The sequence below is a fragment of the Engraulis encrasicolus genome, chromosome 11, assembly GCF_034702125.1.
Source record: "Engraulis encrasicolus isolate BLACKSEA-1 chromosome 11, IST_EnEncr_1.0, whole genome shotgun sequence".
In the NCBI taxonomy this organism is placed as follows: Eukaryota; Metazoa; Chordata; class Actinopteri; order Clupeiformes; family Engraulidae; genus Engraulis; species Engraulis encrasicolus.
The window spans coordinates 15,866,986-15,882,101 of NC_085867.1; the positions used below are offsets into that span (position 1 = coordinate 15,866,986).

General features: G+C 41.9%; 1 protein-coding gene across 2 annotated transcripts in view; it reads left to right on the forward strand.

Moving 5' to 3' along the window:
• gpat3 (glycerol-3-phosphate acyltransferase 3) overlaps positions 1–15,116 on the forward strand; it is a 71,238-nt gene continuing 56,122 nt past the window's right edge. For both annotated transcript variants that reach the window (XM_063210025.1, XM_063210024.1), the window contains exons 1-13: positions 1–108; positions 524–719; positions 1,169–1,235; positions 2,668–2,822; positions 3,350–3,495; positions 5,051–5,125; positions 6,722–6,811; positions 7,172–7,265; positions 7,373–7,488; positions 8,035–8,090; positions 8,707–8,792; positions 9,910–10,038; positions 14,319–14,398. In XM_063210025.1, the coding sequence (XP_063066095.1) occupies positions 576–719; positions 1,169–1,235; positions 2,668–2,822; positions 3,350–3,495; positions 5,051–5,125; positions 6,722–6,811; positions 7,172–7,265; positions 7,373–7,488; positions 8,035–8,090; positions 8,707–8,792; positions 9,910–10,038; positions 14,319–14,398 (1,238 nt within the window). In that variant the 5' untranslated portion in view covers positions 1–108; positions 524–575. The remainder of the gene's footprint in view (positions 109–523; positions 720–1,168; positions 1,236–2,667; positions 2,823–3,349; positions 3,496–5,050; positions 5,126–6,721; positions 6,812–7,171; positions 7,266–7,372; positions 7,489–8,034; positions 8,091–8,706; positions 8,793–9,909; positions 10,039–14,318; positions 14,399–15,116) is intronic.

Here is a 15,116-nt window from a genome sequence, read left to right on the forward strand (position 1 = left end):
ACTGTCTGTCAGACCACGAAAGTTATTTTGAGTCAGAGGAGGACACTATTCTTATGCTCAGATAACTATCAGGAGCGCCTGGAGTACATTAATATGAAAAATATGACGGTATGTTATGAATACAATTTGAGATACACATATATTTATTCCGTGTAAATATATGTTCCTTGCGATAGATCTGGTTTTAAACTAGCGGCTAAGCTTATCAGCTAGCTAACGGAATTATAATGATGGACGCAAAGTTATGCTCATGGTTTTTGTCTTGATATTTTAGAAAATAAGTAATGCAGATTATGTATAACTCAGCAATTTCAAAAGGTGTGTAACAAGACTTATGATGTAACTTTTCATGCAGCCATATCCCAATATGGCATACTCCAAAGGGTCTTCCATTAGTTAGTTCAGGAACATTGTGTTGCAATAGGGGAAGTTGCTAGCTTGAACTGCGTTGTTCTTAGAAATGCCTCGTCTTTGTGTGCCAAAAACACGCGCATGACACGTTAATAACCATGTTGTTTAACAGGTGACTTGATACGAGCGCACCTCAGCTGAAAGCTGACCAAAATACACCGGAGATGGAGGATGCTTGGGACATAGCATGGCTACTCATCCAGCTGTGGATCTCCGTAGTGGTCGGCCTCATCATGTTACCAGCCATGTGTGGGGCTTCGCTGGGGGTGACCGAAATATACATTAAACTGTTGGTGAAGACGTTGGAGGTAAAGGCGTTGGCCAGCATGCATTGTGCAAGAGATGTGATGTTAGAACCACAGACCCTCTCTGTAACTCACTCAGGTTAGGTGTTATAAACACACGCGCCATATACACAATAACATCACGTGTGTGTGTTGTCACCCACCATAGTTTATTTATTTACCTCAATTTGCTCATGTCAATGCTTAACACATTGTCTGTCTAGTAATAATGGCAATATATTCACTAAGCCAAAATGTAAGTTTGCGTGTACTGTAGGCTGTACAGGCTACTGCCATCATGCACACTTACTGTCATGCATATCATTCTGTATGTAAACGGACACCCTCTGTGGTACACAGGCTACTCATAGCAGGCAGTGCATATTTAACTCTGAGCAGCAGTTTGTGAGCATGAAGCAAACTGAACCACTGTGTGAAAGGTCATCTGGCGAATAAAGCTGTTCTTACTGCAGTGGGCCACGCTAAGGATCCAAAGGGGACAGAGGGATCAGCCAACAGTGCAAGCCCAACTACCCAATGGTAAGAGGCCTAACACTCACAGAGCAGGCAGCACAACACACAACTCGTGTTTTGACGGGTGAATAGAGATGCTGTGTGTGTGTGTGTATGTGTGTGTGTGTGTGTGTGTGTGTGTGTGTGTGTGTGTGTGTGTGTGTTTGTTTGTGTGTGTGTGTATTATTCATCATGTATATTATGTCATCCCGTAACCAAGAAATAAATATATATGAAACCTTTTTTTAGTGTATATTTCATTTCATGTCACAAATGTTGACTTTGTAGAAAATCAGACATAGTCAAAACACACATCACGATATAAAAAAAACCCACAATTTTATTTTTGTGTGGATCTTCTTTCTTGCTTGCATGACAGATCTGCAGGTGTTGCTCCTTGACATGATACGTGCACGATATCTCTCTTGTCACTTTACAGTGTATGTGGCCACCTGTAGTGCCAAAAAACCTAATGTACTGGTGCACTAGGAGTGTATTGTGCAACTTTGGCTAAGAAAACTGCTCTTTACTCCAAATCCCCCTCGACTGATGTCACCCGACTGAACCATTTTGTACCAATGAAAGCAATGTGTTGCAAGTGTACTCCCATGGTCTACTGACTGTATAGCTGTGAGATATCCTTCACCCACCGAAGTTAAAAACCCTCTCATAAACCATTGATGAAAACTGGCATAGATGAAATAAGACATATTGAAGCATTAATGTCATAGTGGGATTATTCTGATACTTAATCCTGAAAGAAGACATAAACACAGCTGAGGTTTATACAGTAACTTCTTGAATACTCCAGAAAACGCTACTTTACAGATAACATTAAACACTTTGCAGTATAGTGGTTTTGTTTACACACTTTATCCTGAAGGAAGACATTACACCGCTAACTTTCTGTCACCTTCGTCTGATTTCAAGAATGATCCAGAAAACTGGCACATCATCTTGTAGCGTGATAGTGTTTTTGTTTAGATACTTTATAGCTTCTTGTTTTGTTTAGATACTTTACAACTTTATAACTAGGGGTGGGTATTGGCAAAGGGATCACGATTCAATGCGCATCCCGATACATATCCCACGATGGGATTTTATCATGATGCATTGCAATTCATGTACTATTGCAATGCATTGCGATATTTACGTCAGTAAATGTGTATTTATCAGTTGCTGTGTAGCATTCATAAGTCAATTTATTTTATTCAAACATTTTAGCATCTGGAAGAGAGCTTCCATTAAAACAGAAGTATTACCTACTCTTTACTGAACAAAATGGGCCAGTGTCAAATTACATTTTCTTATTATTAAATAATTGTTTGTCATGAATCGATGCAATATATAGCGAAAGTAAGTATGGTGATGCATTGTCATTACGATTTTTTTGCACATCCCTATTAATAACATAAAGTTGACAGACTGATTTGCTCACATATGCTCTCACCGTTTTCAGGGATCATCGAGAAGGATGACGGGTCCATGCAGGAGGAGATTGGGGCGCTGCGGCGTGGCTGGCCCCGCTCAGTGGCGGTGGCGGGCGGGGAGTTCAGGCTGTGCGACGCCTTCTACTTTGGACGCAAGGGCATCGAGAGTATCGTGGAGGACGAGGTGCATGTGTGTTTTGTTGTATGTGTGTGGTTTGCGTGCGTACGTGGGTGTGTATGTGTGTGTACTTGCGTGCGTGTGTGTGATGATTTACTTGTGTGTGTATTTGTGCATTTATGTATGCCGCTGGACACCTTCATTTTCTTTGGGATTAATACAAGTTACTCTACTGTATTCTACTCTCCTCTTCTCTACTCTGTTGTACTGTGCTTTCCTCTACTCTTCTGTACTCAACTCTACTCTCCTCTACGCTACTCTCCTCTACACTACTGTACTCTACTCTACACTACTGTACTCTACTCTACTCTACTCTACTCTACTCTACTCTACTCTACTCTACTCTACTCTACACTACTGTACTCTACTCTACTCTACTCTACTCTACTCTACTCTACTCTACTCTACACTACTGTACTGTACTCTACTCTACTCTACTCTACTCTACTCTACTCTACTCTACTCTACTCTACTCTACTCTACACTACTGTACTCTACTCTACTCTACTCTACTCTACTCTACTCTACTCTAGGTTACGCAGCGTTTCACATCTGAGGAGCTGGCCTCATGGAACCTGCTCACGCGCACCAACAACAACTTCCACTACATCAGCGTCCGCGTCACCATCATCTGGGGCCTGGGACTGTTCATACGCTACTGTGTCCTCGCACCACTCAGGTTAGTGGTGTAATAAGTAATTAAGCTTAACTACACAAACAAAAATACATACACACACGTCAGCTTATGTGTCACTATCATCCAGGGCCTTGGCCTGTTGATACGGTAATGCATCAATTCCAGTTTAGTAGTTATCTAGAAACATATCACTACATGTGATATGGCTCCCTATCATTATATCAGAGCATTCAGCTAACATGGACGGAGAGTCTATTTCAATGGTTAAAATGACTTTGCACTCGTGTTGTTCTTAGCTAAATGCCTTAATTATTTCCTTTCAGTCTCTTTAGGGCCATTAAGTGTCAAGTGGAGAAAGCGCTGGGAGATTGAGCAGATGTCGAATATCAGTTATCAAGACTCAAATTATTGGTTGAATGACAACAAAAGGGCACACAATTCATAGTACAATAGAGCACACATCCAACAACATGGAAGATGTTAATAATGGCACAAATAGACTAGATGCGACTTGAGCCACTCCGGTGACAGAAGAAATTGACTTTGAGCGACTTGAGCAACAGTTTGTTGATGGACTTTAAGCAAATGAGCTATGATGTGGTTCAGCGCTAGCCGCCACAGGCAATTGGAATGTCTGAATGTTTGCATTTTGCTTTTATCCGGCATTCTCTGTTGCTTCTATCGCTCATGTCGCTCTTACTACACAGTCCTGCGATTCTCTGTCGTGTTATACACCCGATAAACCCAGTCTCTTTAGGTCCATAAAGTCTGTTAAGGTCCAAAAAGACAGAGAACACACACACAGTGGTACAGGTGCTGGACCAAACAGTCAAGAACTGAAAAGAAATAATACACTTTTGGGAGCATTGATTAGTGTTGCAGACCTTTCATATTTCTTTTCAGAGTCTGTTTAGGGTCATTAAGTGTCAAGTGGAGAAGGCGCTGGGTCTGGGAGATTGAGCAGGTGCCAGATGAGTTTACAAGGACTGAAATCCTGATGGGTTGGATATTAGCGAAGAGAGTAGGTAATTGAACCACAATCATAAAAGACGTTTATAAACCCATGACCATATGCTAAATCTTGTAATGAAACTTGACTGTGTGAGTTTTTGAAACCCTTGACGTACGCAACTGTGTTTGTTCACTTGTGTACACAGAGCACTTCACACGGATGGCTACCTGGTAACCATAAAAATAAGGTTTATTAGGAAACTGTGAAGCAGCGTGCAGTATAACAGAATACAAAAAACACTAGAGTAAATATAGCTTGTCCCGTGTTATTTTAGTGTTCTTTTGATAGTGGTAAGATTGTGCACATGGTAGTGGAATAACACTTTTACCATAAAGTGTTTATAATGTTTGCATGTTGATGCAAGTGATTTGGAGTCATTAAATCCCACACGTGTGGCCCGTGCGTCTTTCTCCCACAGGATAACCCTTGCTCTCAGAGGTGCAGGTGCTGGGCCAAACAGTCAAGAACTGAAAATAAATATTACACTTTTGGGGGCATTGATTGGTGCAGACCTTTCCTATTTCTTTTCAGAGTCTGTTTAGGGTCATTAAGTGTCAAGTGTCACGGTGCGTCTGTCTCCCACAGGATAACCCTGGCTCTCATTGGCCTCAGCTGGCTGGTGATTGGAACTACCCTGGTGGGCCTGTTGCCACATAGCAGGTAAATAACCTACTGTTCATTTGCCGCAGTAGTCGTCATCAGCCCTCATATGACCTCTAGTGTGTGTAGCATGGCCCTGTGTCCCCTTGCTCATTGCCCCTTTCTCCTCTGTTGCAGAAATAGCCAAGTGTTTTAACTAGTCTCTTCATTGTATGGTATAACACATACATATTAGTGATGATAGAATAACAAATCTAACCATCCCAATGTTGTAATAAGGTTTGTAGTCAGCAGTTGATTAGTTTGTAATCAGGCATGCCAACTCTCTTCTCCTGAAGGTACTCTTCTTAGATGTATTATATTAGCATATTAGTCAGACAATAATAGTGACAAACTTTAGAAGTGACTTGACTTTTCGTTACATAGCCTACATTTCTGTTTTTTGTCTGGGAATTCGTCTTGGTCTCCCAAGTAGATGGTTTATTGACTAACAAAAAAAAAACAGATTGCATTACTTAACTCTAGTCTAAGCACATGCTATTATGGAAAGCGACTTAGAGTGTAGCGTAGCCAAAGACAGGCAAAACGAGGGTTACATCACGAGTGCAGGAGGTCTGGTTAGTGAGTCATAAACCTCATAATAGAACAGTTAAACTGCCTCATTCTCCTATGAAACATAAAGCCACAGCTCCCCCCCTTTAGGTGCTTTACCACTACCTTGCACTAATCATGCACTAATGCACAGTTTTGTTGTGCGGTCTGACGTTTTTAGCAGGTTGAGAACATGTAAAATCATGTTAGAACACTGAAATTGATTGAGGAATAGTCAAATGATTGAATTGAATTATGTGGCAAAAGCAACAATAACTGAGCATCACCATCATCCATGCTGTTCCTCTGTTCTGCTTGCATGCTTGTTTTTGAAATTGTTGACTGTTTTAAGTATTTGGGCACATACATTGACACAAAATTGAGCTTCTCAGACAATGTTGATGCCATATGTAAGAAAGCTAACCAAAGGTTGTTTTTAATAAGAAAATTGAGAGGCTTTGGAGTTAGCAGCAACATTTTGGAAAGGACCTATGTTAGCTTAATAGAGAGTGTCATCACCTATAACATCTCTGTTTGGTATGGCCACCTCACCCTATCTAATAAGAACAGGCTGTCCAGAGTGGTGAAAAATGCTGGAAAAATCATAGGGCGACCCCAAAAGCAACTGGACAAGCTGTATTGGACTGCAGTTGATAGGAAAACCATAAACATTTTAGATGACAACACCCACCCCCTTAACCCTGAATTTGAGCTGCTCCCCTCAGGGAGGCGCTACAGAGCACACATTACAAAGAAAAACATCTACAAGCACTCATTCATACCCAACGCAATCTCCATGGTCAATAAGCAATGGAAAAGCTAGGCTGGTATAACAACAAGGGAATGGATCTGGTATCTGACCTGTACTGTATGTGGTGTGTGTGCTGGGAGGGGTGGCTGGAGGGAGGGGATATGTGCAATGTTTTTATGTGTATTTATGTTTTTAGAGTATGAGTGTTTTAATGGAGTGAATGTACATGTTTGTTTTTATGGTGAGACGAAAGACAAATTTCATGCTTGCATGACAAATAAAGTATATTCTATTCTATTCTATTCTATTCTCAGTGGTAAGATGTGGCTGAGTGACCTGGTCCACCTGACCTGCTACAGGATATGCGCCAGAGGGCTCTCCGCCACTATCCGCTACCACAACAAGTGAGGACCCCTGCTGTTACTCATACTGTACAGGAGCAGGACAAGGCAGAGAAGATCTGCACGCCGATGAGCTCCCATGTAGCCCCTTGATGCACGCATTCCACCAGTGGAACGCTGTTATAGTCACCCAAAAAAAAAGAAAAAAAAAGAAAATAGTCTTTGTTTCTTAATAAATTTCATTCAAATACAAAATCAATTTTAAAATATATTTTCAGGGGCCTAGCCAAAGTGTCATCCAGCTGGCCACCGTAGTTGCAAAGTGTTGTGGGGAAACGCTGGTTATGCCTGCTACAGATACGTGAGCCCTCATCACCCTGTTGAGTCACTTACCACCACACTTTAATTTCTTCTCGTCCACAGAGAAAACAGGCCCAAGAAGGGAGGCATCTGTGTGGCCAACCACACCTCGCCGATCGACGTTGTTATCTTAGCCAATGATGGATGCTACGCCATGGTGGGTGGGACAAACAAACACCAGCACGAGCCCAAGAAAAAAAAACATTTTCCCTTTTTTATCCGTCTTTTCACCACTTGAGTGTTCCTGTATTCTGTTCTGTGTAGGTGGGGCAAGTTCACAGTGGTCTGCTGGGGGTCATTCAGAGGTCAATGCTCAGGTCCTGCCCTCACATTTGGTTTGAGAGGTCAGAGATGAAGGATCGCGTCGCTGTTGCCAACAGGTGAGGAAATACAATAGACTAGACTAAAGAACACAGCTGCATATCACTGTCATGCCAGTAGAAAACTATTATGCTGAATGCATGTGTAAAAGGGTTTTACAGTGCATCTGCATGTTTTTAATTCTGAATGTTTAATTCATGTTGATCTACATTCATATTCTTATATGGCAAATGTCCCATAGCTAGACGTATATGCTGTAACTATCACCTGTAGACCTCAGATGTCTGCTGCAGGGTTGTACGACATGGATGGTAAATGGTGTGGAGTAATGTAGCACATGTCAAGACTCAGCAGGGAACCCAGAGCATTTTACACTGAAAACCTTACATTCATACATTCTCTGAAGGCAAGGTGCAAGGTGCCAGTTAGCACACCCCGCGCAGTATAAAATTCAGTGTCTTTCTCGAGATCACTTAGCCATGAGGTGGTGGAATCATACCAACGAGCCTTTGTTTCCTTGGTGACTCCTCTTACTGTGGAGCCACTGTCACCCCAACGCTCAATTCTTTATGCTCAATGTTTCTCACATCAACGCTCTGTTACAGGCTCAAAGCGCACGTCGCTGACAAAACCAAACTGCCCATACTGATCTTCCCTGAAGGTGAGTATGATCTCCTTCTCTGGACAGTGTATCCACCTTATCCACCCCACCCCGTCCATTTCAACATTGTACTCAACAGTTTCCACAAGCTTTTCTGTCTTGCATACCCTGTAAGCGTTTTTATCATACCATGAGTACCCCCTCACTCATGCCCTATATCCAGGGTGCGATTTGTCAGAAAACCAGAAGGGGGGATATGCTTCAGATTTTAAGCAATATCAATGGAATTAAATTAAACTGTGATTAAAATTATGAAGAAAAAGTGGCAATATCAAAACCAGAGGAGGGGACAATCCCCCCCTTCCCCCCCTACAAATCGCACCCTACCTATATCCTCTATCACCATGGGACTATGCTTATGCTATACATTTGAAAAAAAAATCCATGTACCCCACTGAAGCATGCTTAAGTACCCTCGTGTTACGCATACCCCTGGTTGAGAACCGCCGTCGTAGTCTCACACATTTCCCAATCTGCTAGTTCAAATTAGGCTTCTCCTATGTTCTGAATGATTTAGCACTAACAACTGGAAATTGAAAAAAAAAAAAACGTTGCTGTCTCAAGATTGCCTAACTAATTAACATAACATCCACTGTTTTTTTCTACACTTTTGCAGGAACTTGCATCAACAACACATCCGTTATGATGTTTAAGAAGGGAAGTTTTGAGATTGGAGGGACCATACACCCTGTGGCAATAAAGGTAAGCACATGCTGTCAGTGCTATTGGTGTATTTATAGTCGTGCATTTTTTTTACCATTTCACTGACATGAGCTGTGAATATTTTGATCAGCCAGTGTAACCCTTTGTACAGAACCCCTGTGTTACGTCCTCCCACCACCAGGGGGACACCCCCACCATTAGTTCCTTTTTACCTATAGACCCCTTTAGAGTTTGTAAACAGGTATGATATAATTTGGCTGCGTGCGCACCGCTGCCTCAAAATCGTCCATGCTCCCTTCACTTGTACAGAGACTCGACAGGTGTTTTTTCCCGAAATAAGATAACGGATCCTCGCGCTAACCTCAAATATGCAGTGGGCACCACGGACACGGGTATTCCTGGCGATGTCATCAGTCCAGTCGGTAGTTCAATGTCTTGTAACAAAAAACATCTCCTATTCTTCTAGAACAGCCTCTTCCCTCTCAAAATAGCATAACAAGTGTACTTTTCGGAATCTCTGTTTTTTTTATCAACGTACATGCTTCAGAACGGTAGTTTTTCTCTCTTTAGTGTCTGCGCTGTCACCCAGTATTAAATACAGAATCACCACTCCCGATTTTACCCATGCCTGCAGTTCTCCTAGTGGCCGCTGTCGAGATACGGCTCTGAGCGCAGCAGCCCGTTCTTTCTGAATGGAGTCTGCACTCGCCTAGAGTGCAGTACCACCCAGAGAAGTGGAGTTTCTCGTAATATCCTTACAATATCTCTGGGTGTTTGAGTCGACGATGAGCACGCATTCATGAGCACGTCGATTCTGAACTGTTTGTAACACTCTTTTATATCACCAAAATTGTAATGAACAACTCGTAATCTCTTACTAAAGACCCTTTGTAATGTGACAGCAATGTTGCTATAGTGTAGTTGAGACTTTTCAGTCAAGAGTGAACAGACACACCGGCATGCCCATCTCCACAAAGAGACTACATGCATTACTCACAAAAAAAGATATGTTTGTTGTACTTTGTATATACATGTAAATATAATGCATCATATTGCATGTGAATATTGCACTGTAATGCATTGTGAATGTCGAACATACTCTTGTTAAATAAATTGGCAATGACAAGACTTTTGTTCTGCCTGTTTGTGGTGTTAGTATGATCCACAGTTCGGGGACGCCTTCTGGAACAGTGGCAAGTACAACATGGTGAGCTACCTCCTCCGGATGATGACCAGCTGGGCCATCGTGGTCAACGTCTGGTACCTTCCCCCCATGACCAGACAGGTAACTGAATGCAAAACAGACTAATGCCACAACGATCATAGACCATAGTGCAACACTGGGCATCTTCTATTGCCTTCATGAATTGGTGCAGTCACATGAGTAATCAGTGGCTAGTACAACCATAGGCCATACTGCCCTACAAAACAAGAACGCAGTAACTCTGAAAACTGCAAACTGAGAAAAAAGGCTTCAAAGTTTCCTATGTGGCTCGACAACTGTGTTGTCGGTAAAGTGGTGGTGACACTTCCTGGTCATGCTTTTTTAGGATAGAAATTTAATGCACACAAAACCCCCCGAAAAAACAACATTTATGTGTCTTTTTGCCACAAAAAATAGAATTACTGCGTTATTGGCTGGTATTACTGCCACAAAATGGAGTTACTGCAGGAGTTACTGCGTTCTTGGCTAGTATTACGGTCTACTCTCAAACCATTCCCATTGGACAGTGCAGCAGTAACTCACCGACTTACTGCGTTTTTGTTTTGCACGACGTAACCTTTAATCCAACACCGCAGTAACTTTTTTTTGGTAATTTTTGCACTTTCAAAATGATTTTTCTCCAAAACGGAACGGTGTTGGACCACCATTTTTTGACACAAGACAAATGAGGTAGTTTAAAGCCCTTTTCCGATATAAATTTTTTTTTTTTAGTTACTGCGTTCTTGTTTTGCACGGCAGCATAGTGGTCAACGTCAAGTATCTCTTCCCCCCCATGACCAGACAGTTTAAGTCAGTTACTTTCATGTGGAACAGAAGGACAATGGGATAGAGCTTATTTTAATTATATACTGTATTACTTTGACCTCAGAACTGTTGTATTACAGTACCCTTAGCAGACAATAATCCAAGGGCTGGAATGTCCTTGGCGCAGGAGATGCCTTCATGTGCACATTTCATGTGAACATGTTGCAATGCGTATTTGACACATTGCATAACTGACACAACCGCTAGGGCCGAGCTTAAGTACATAGTAGAGGATGACATTTTTCGGGAATTCCCGTGGGACACGTGATTCCTGCGGGAATACACGTGAAACAGGAGTCAAACATTTATCCATCTCGTGATTGGGACAGGACAGGAATAATATTCCACGGGAGTGGGCAGGAGCGGGAAGGGTTAAATAGGATGGTTATTGTTCTGAATGTCGGCTATTTCAAACCTTTGAATTCGCATTTTCGCTCCTTGAGTGCATGATTGCGAGAGCTGCGCATTTTCCCTGACTCCTGCGGGAGGTCCTCGCATAGCCTACACTGCCTGTCCGACAATGTCAATGCGTGAATGGGAATGCGCTATAAAAACGGTCCTCAATGTTATTTGAATGTTGAATTCCATGTTGGCAATAATTGAGGAACTTCTGTCCCCGTGGCAAACAGACCAGAGAAAGAACAATAGACTCGCACGGCATCAGTCAAAGCGCGCACGATTGATTTAATCTCATCCTTTTTTGTCGGAGTTGATTTTTGTGTGCTGTGCTAAAACTTCTACAGCTTTTCAAAAAAGGACGCCTGGTTAAAACGTTCAAATAAGGCAGGCAGGAGTTCGCATTGTTGACATGAAACCTCTTGAATCTGATAGTGAAATAGCCACTTGTAGTACTGGGTTTGCAGGCTCGTACGACGTTGCCGTTATGGCATTTCCCAATCAACTCCGCAATAACAGGAAATTTAACTGAGGCTAATTTAGCACAGAATGCAATCGTAATCAAAGTAGTCAAGATGTAGTTCTAGTATGAGGAGGATTCAGAAGTAGTGTTCAGTGTGCGTCTGCTGTGAATGTCAAAAAGCGCAGCCAACAAAGTTAGGGAAGTTCTCTGCTCCGCCTCCCTGATTTATTAGAACTGCACGCCGTTTCACCCCATGTGTTTTAAGTCCAACGCTGTCATGAAACCGTTGGATTAGCTTATAGTATGTTTAGATTTAGTCAGGCTACTAGTTCAGTAGCCTAACCAGTAACCAGCATCATGAAGTTGACCTAGGTAAACTCGTGCTTACTGAGTAGCATGACTAGTCTTAACTAATCCAACTGGTTTCATTACAATTGCCTACTATTAATTGTAGCATCTGATTTCCTCCCCGTTTTTGTTGCACAGAGAAATGGCATACAGTAGGCTATTGATTAGTGCATGAAGATGTAGGTGCCTTCCCCTCCTGTAGTATAATAATAATAATAATAATAATAATAATAATAATAATAATAATAATAATAGGGCCTATAATAAACATGGGGAAAAAAAAAACATTTTTTCTATTAGGCTACCCAGGGTTTCTCCAGACCCCCATTAGCTTGTGTATAATTGTATTGGCTATTATTATGGCTACAACTGCTTACTAGGAGGCAAATATGCATACAGGTAACAACATACAAAAAAAAAAAAATACAGGAGTGGGACAGGAGTGGGAGTACTTTTGAGCAGGAGCGGGCAGGATTGGGAGTCGTTCCACACAGGACAGGACAGGACAGGATTTATTTTTTTTACTCTGGACCAGGATTGGGCAGGACAGGATTTTTTTTCTGGGAGCGGGACAGGACAGGAGTGAAAATCCACTCCCGTGTCATGCTCTAGTACATGGCTGAGCTGCTTCCTCCGGATGATGACCGGCTGGACCATAGTGGTCAGTGTCTGGTAACTTCCCCCCATCAACAGACAGCTACAGTCAAAGTCAAAGACGTCTCTCGCGTAGAACAGAAGGACATCAGGAGAGAGCCCCTTATGCACTGCGTTACTTTGACCTCAGAGCTACACATGCATGGAGCACCACAGAGTAAACAGTGGCTAGTACAACCATAGGCCATAGTGGTCAACGTCTGGTACCTTCCCCCGATGACCAGACAGTTGAACTCAAATTCGGCGAGTCAGTGTCTGTGTCTTAATGTAGTACACATAAAAAGCAAATCGAAATCATGTTTCTAATTGTCCTAATGCTCAACAAGAGCAAACGGAGACAGCAACCTGGCCCCTTGGCCAATGTTAGATGCACGTGATGTGGTGTGTGTTTGGCGCCATCTGCAGGCTACCCAAAACACTGCGGGTGGACAGAGACAGACAGACCGAAAGACAGACAGGTCCCCTTGTGATATTGAGCTATAAAAATAAATGTTTGTTTGATTGATTGATTGATTGAATGTGACTTCACTGGTGATTTGCAGCTCATTCAGAGACTCTCCTGGGCAATATGATGAAGGGGGAATGCAATGTAGCCTCACCTCTCCTCATGTATGTCATGTTCTGAAGACATATTGCATAATGCAACACCATACAGTACAACTGAGAGCAGTTACTGTATGTACCGCAGTTATGCAATGCAGGCCTTCTTAAGAGTTGTTTGCTAGCTGATTCATTTTTCTACCTGCATTGTTTCCCTCGCAGTAACTGATTAATGGATTGGCTGGTTTTGAAGGAGGTCTTTGAAGGTTTATGTCCATAGCCATATTTGTTTTTTTATATCACCCTTTCAGGTCCAGTATGTATTGTAGTCTTTTATGTTCACACACATAGGATCTTTTTCATGTAATAAGTAGTAATAAGCCAATATTTACTGGTCCAAGAAAAAAGCAGTACGATTTGCAGCCAAAAGAGTGTGTGACGTAATTCAAAGTTGTAGACATGGAGAAAAGTGTACATTTCCATGTCATAATGAAGGATCGCCTGATGGGCCATATGAAAATATATATATACAGAACTCACAAAGCCATGTAATGGCTTCACAAGTTTTTCTTAACACGATTTAAGTGTCCTATTTTTTATTTTCCTCATATGTGTAAGCACATTTCATGTGCAAAGTTTTTGTTCCACAATATGCTGAAACCATTATGTGTCCTGTTCACATATGAGTAAAGTAAGGAGCCACTTTAAAAGTATGTACCATATAAAACATGTCAAAACCGGGCCCTGTCGTGCCCAACTGGTAGGGCACTCGTCTGCCATGTGGCCAAACCGGGTTCAATTCTCGGCCTAGGTCATTTACAGACCCCTGCCCATCTCTCTCCCCATTCGCTTCCTATCCACCTCTCAAACTGTCCTGTCATCAATAAAGTCGTAAAAGACCAAGAAAAATCTTAAAACATGTCAAAAACATACAGACCTGTCTGAATCATTTTGTAGGTGTCTCTTTCCCATATAGGTAGGTTGGAATTAGCATAGATAAAAAGTTGAATCACTTCTTGATATGAATGTGCCGTCATTTGTTCACTTTTTGTTGAACATTTTTTGTTGCCTCCTTGACCATGTTCACCTGCCGTATCCCTAATATAGTTCTGTTTTCTTCGTGTCTATCTTGTAGGAAGGAGAGGATGCGGTTCATTTTGCCAACAGAGTCAAGTCTGCTATTGCCCGTCAGGGTGGCCTGGTCGATCTCTCATGGTAAGGGTAGAGTGATGTCATCACTGTCTGACGTCATCAATAATGACTGCTGAACTCTCACTGATGTCACTGTGTGTCAGGATTTGTGTTGGAATGGTGTTTTGGTCTTCTGATTGAGTATTTTTTTCTAAGCCTAAAAATTGCACATCAACTCAACTTGAAGATGAATCGCTGAATGAATATCTCTGCAGACATCAGAACCTTCTCTGAGCTAGATAAATACTATGGAAGTTTGGGAAGGAAACTAAGGGAGTATTTAGTGTTTCCCGCAGAACATTTCTTAGTAAAGGTGATGTGACTTAAGCAGGTGTCGTGAGACGTGACTATCCTCATTGGAAAGAAAATCTTCTGCTGAAATATTATTTAAAAATTGCCAAAATAAATAGTTTGTGCAAGTGTTTGGTGAAACAGCTTAAGACATTGCATTCCACAGACATTGCACAATACAAAATCTGTATCTTCAGGGGATCTAGCCAATGATGTAGGTGTTTGTTGTCAAGATGGGCGCCTTCCCTGAAAAGTGCTGGGGGAAACCCTGGTATTTTAGAAACCAAGATTAGTTATTATGGTTAACCCAGGGCAAGTGGTCAACTTTCTGATGAATGTGCTGAAGATGAAGGTTTTTGGACTCCTAACAGGGGTTCTAGCTACCACTCCAATTTAAAACAAATGGTGTCAATGGTTGCTGGATGGTGAAGTAAGTTATTTTAAGGCGAGA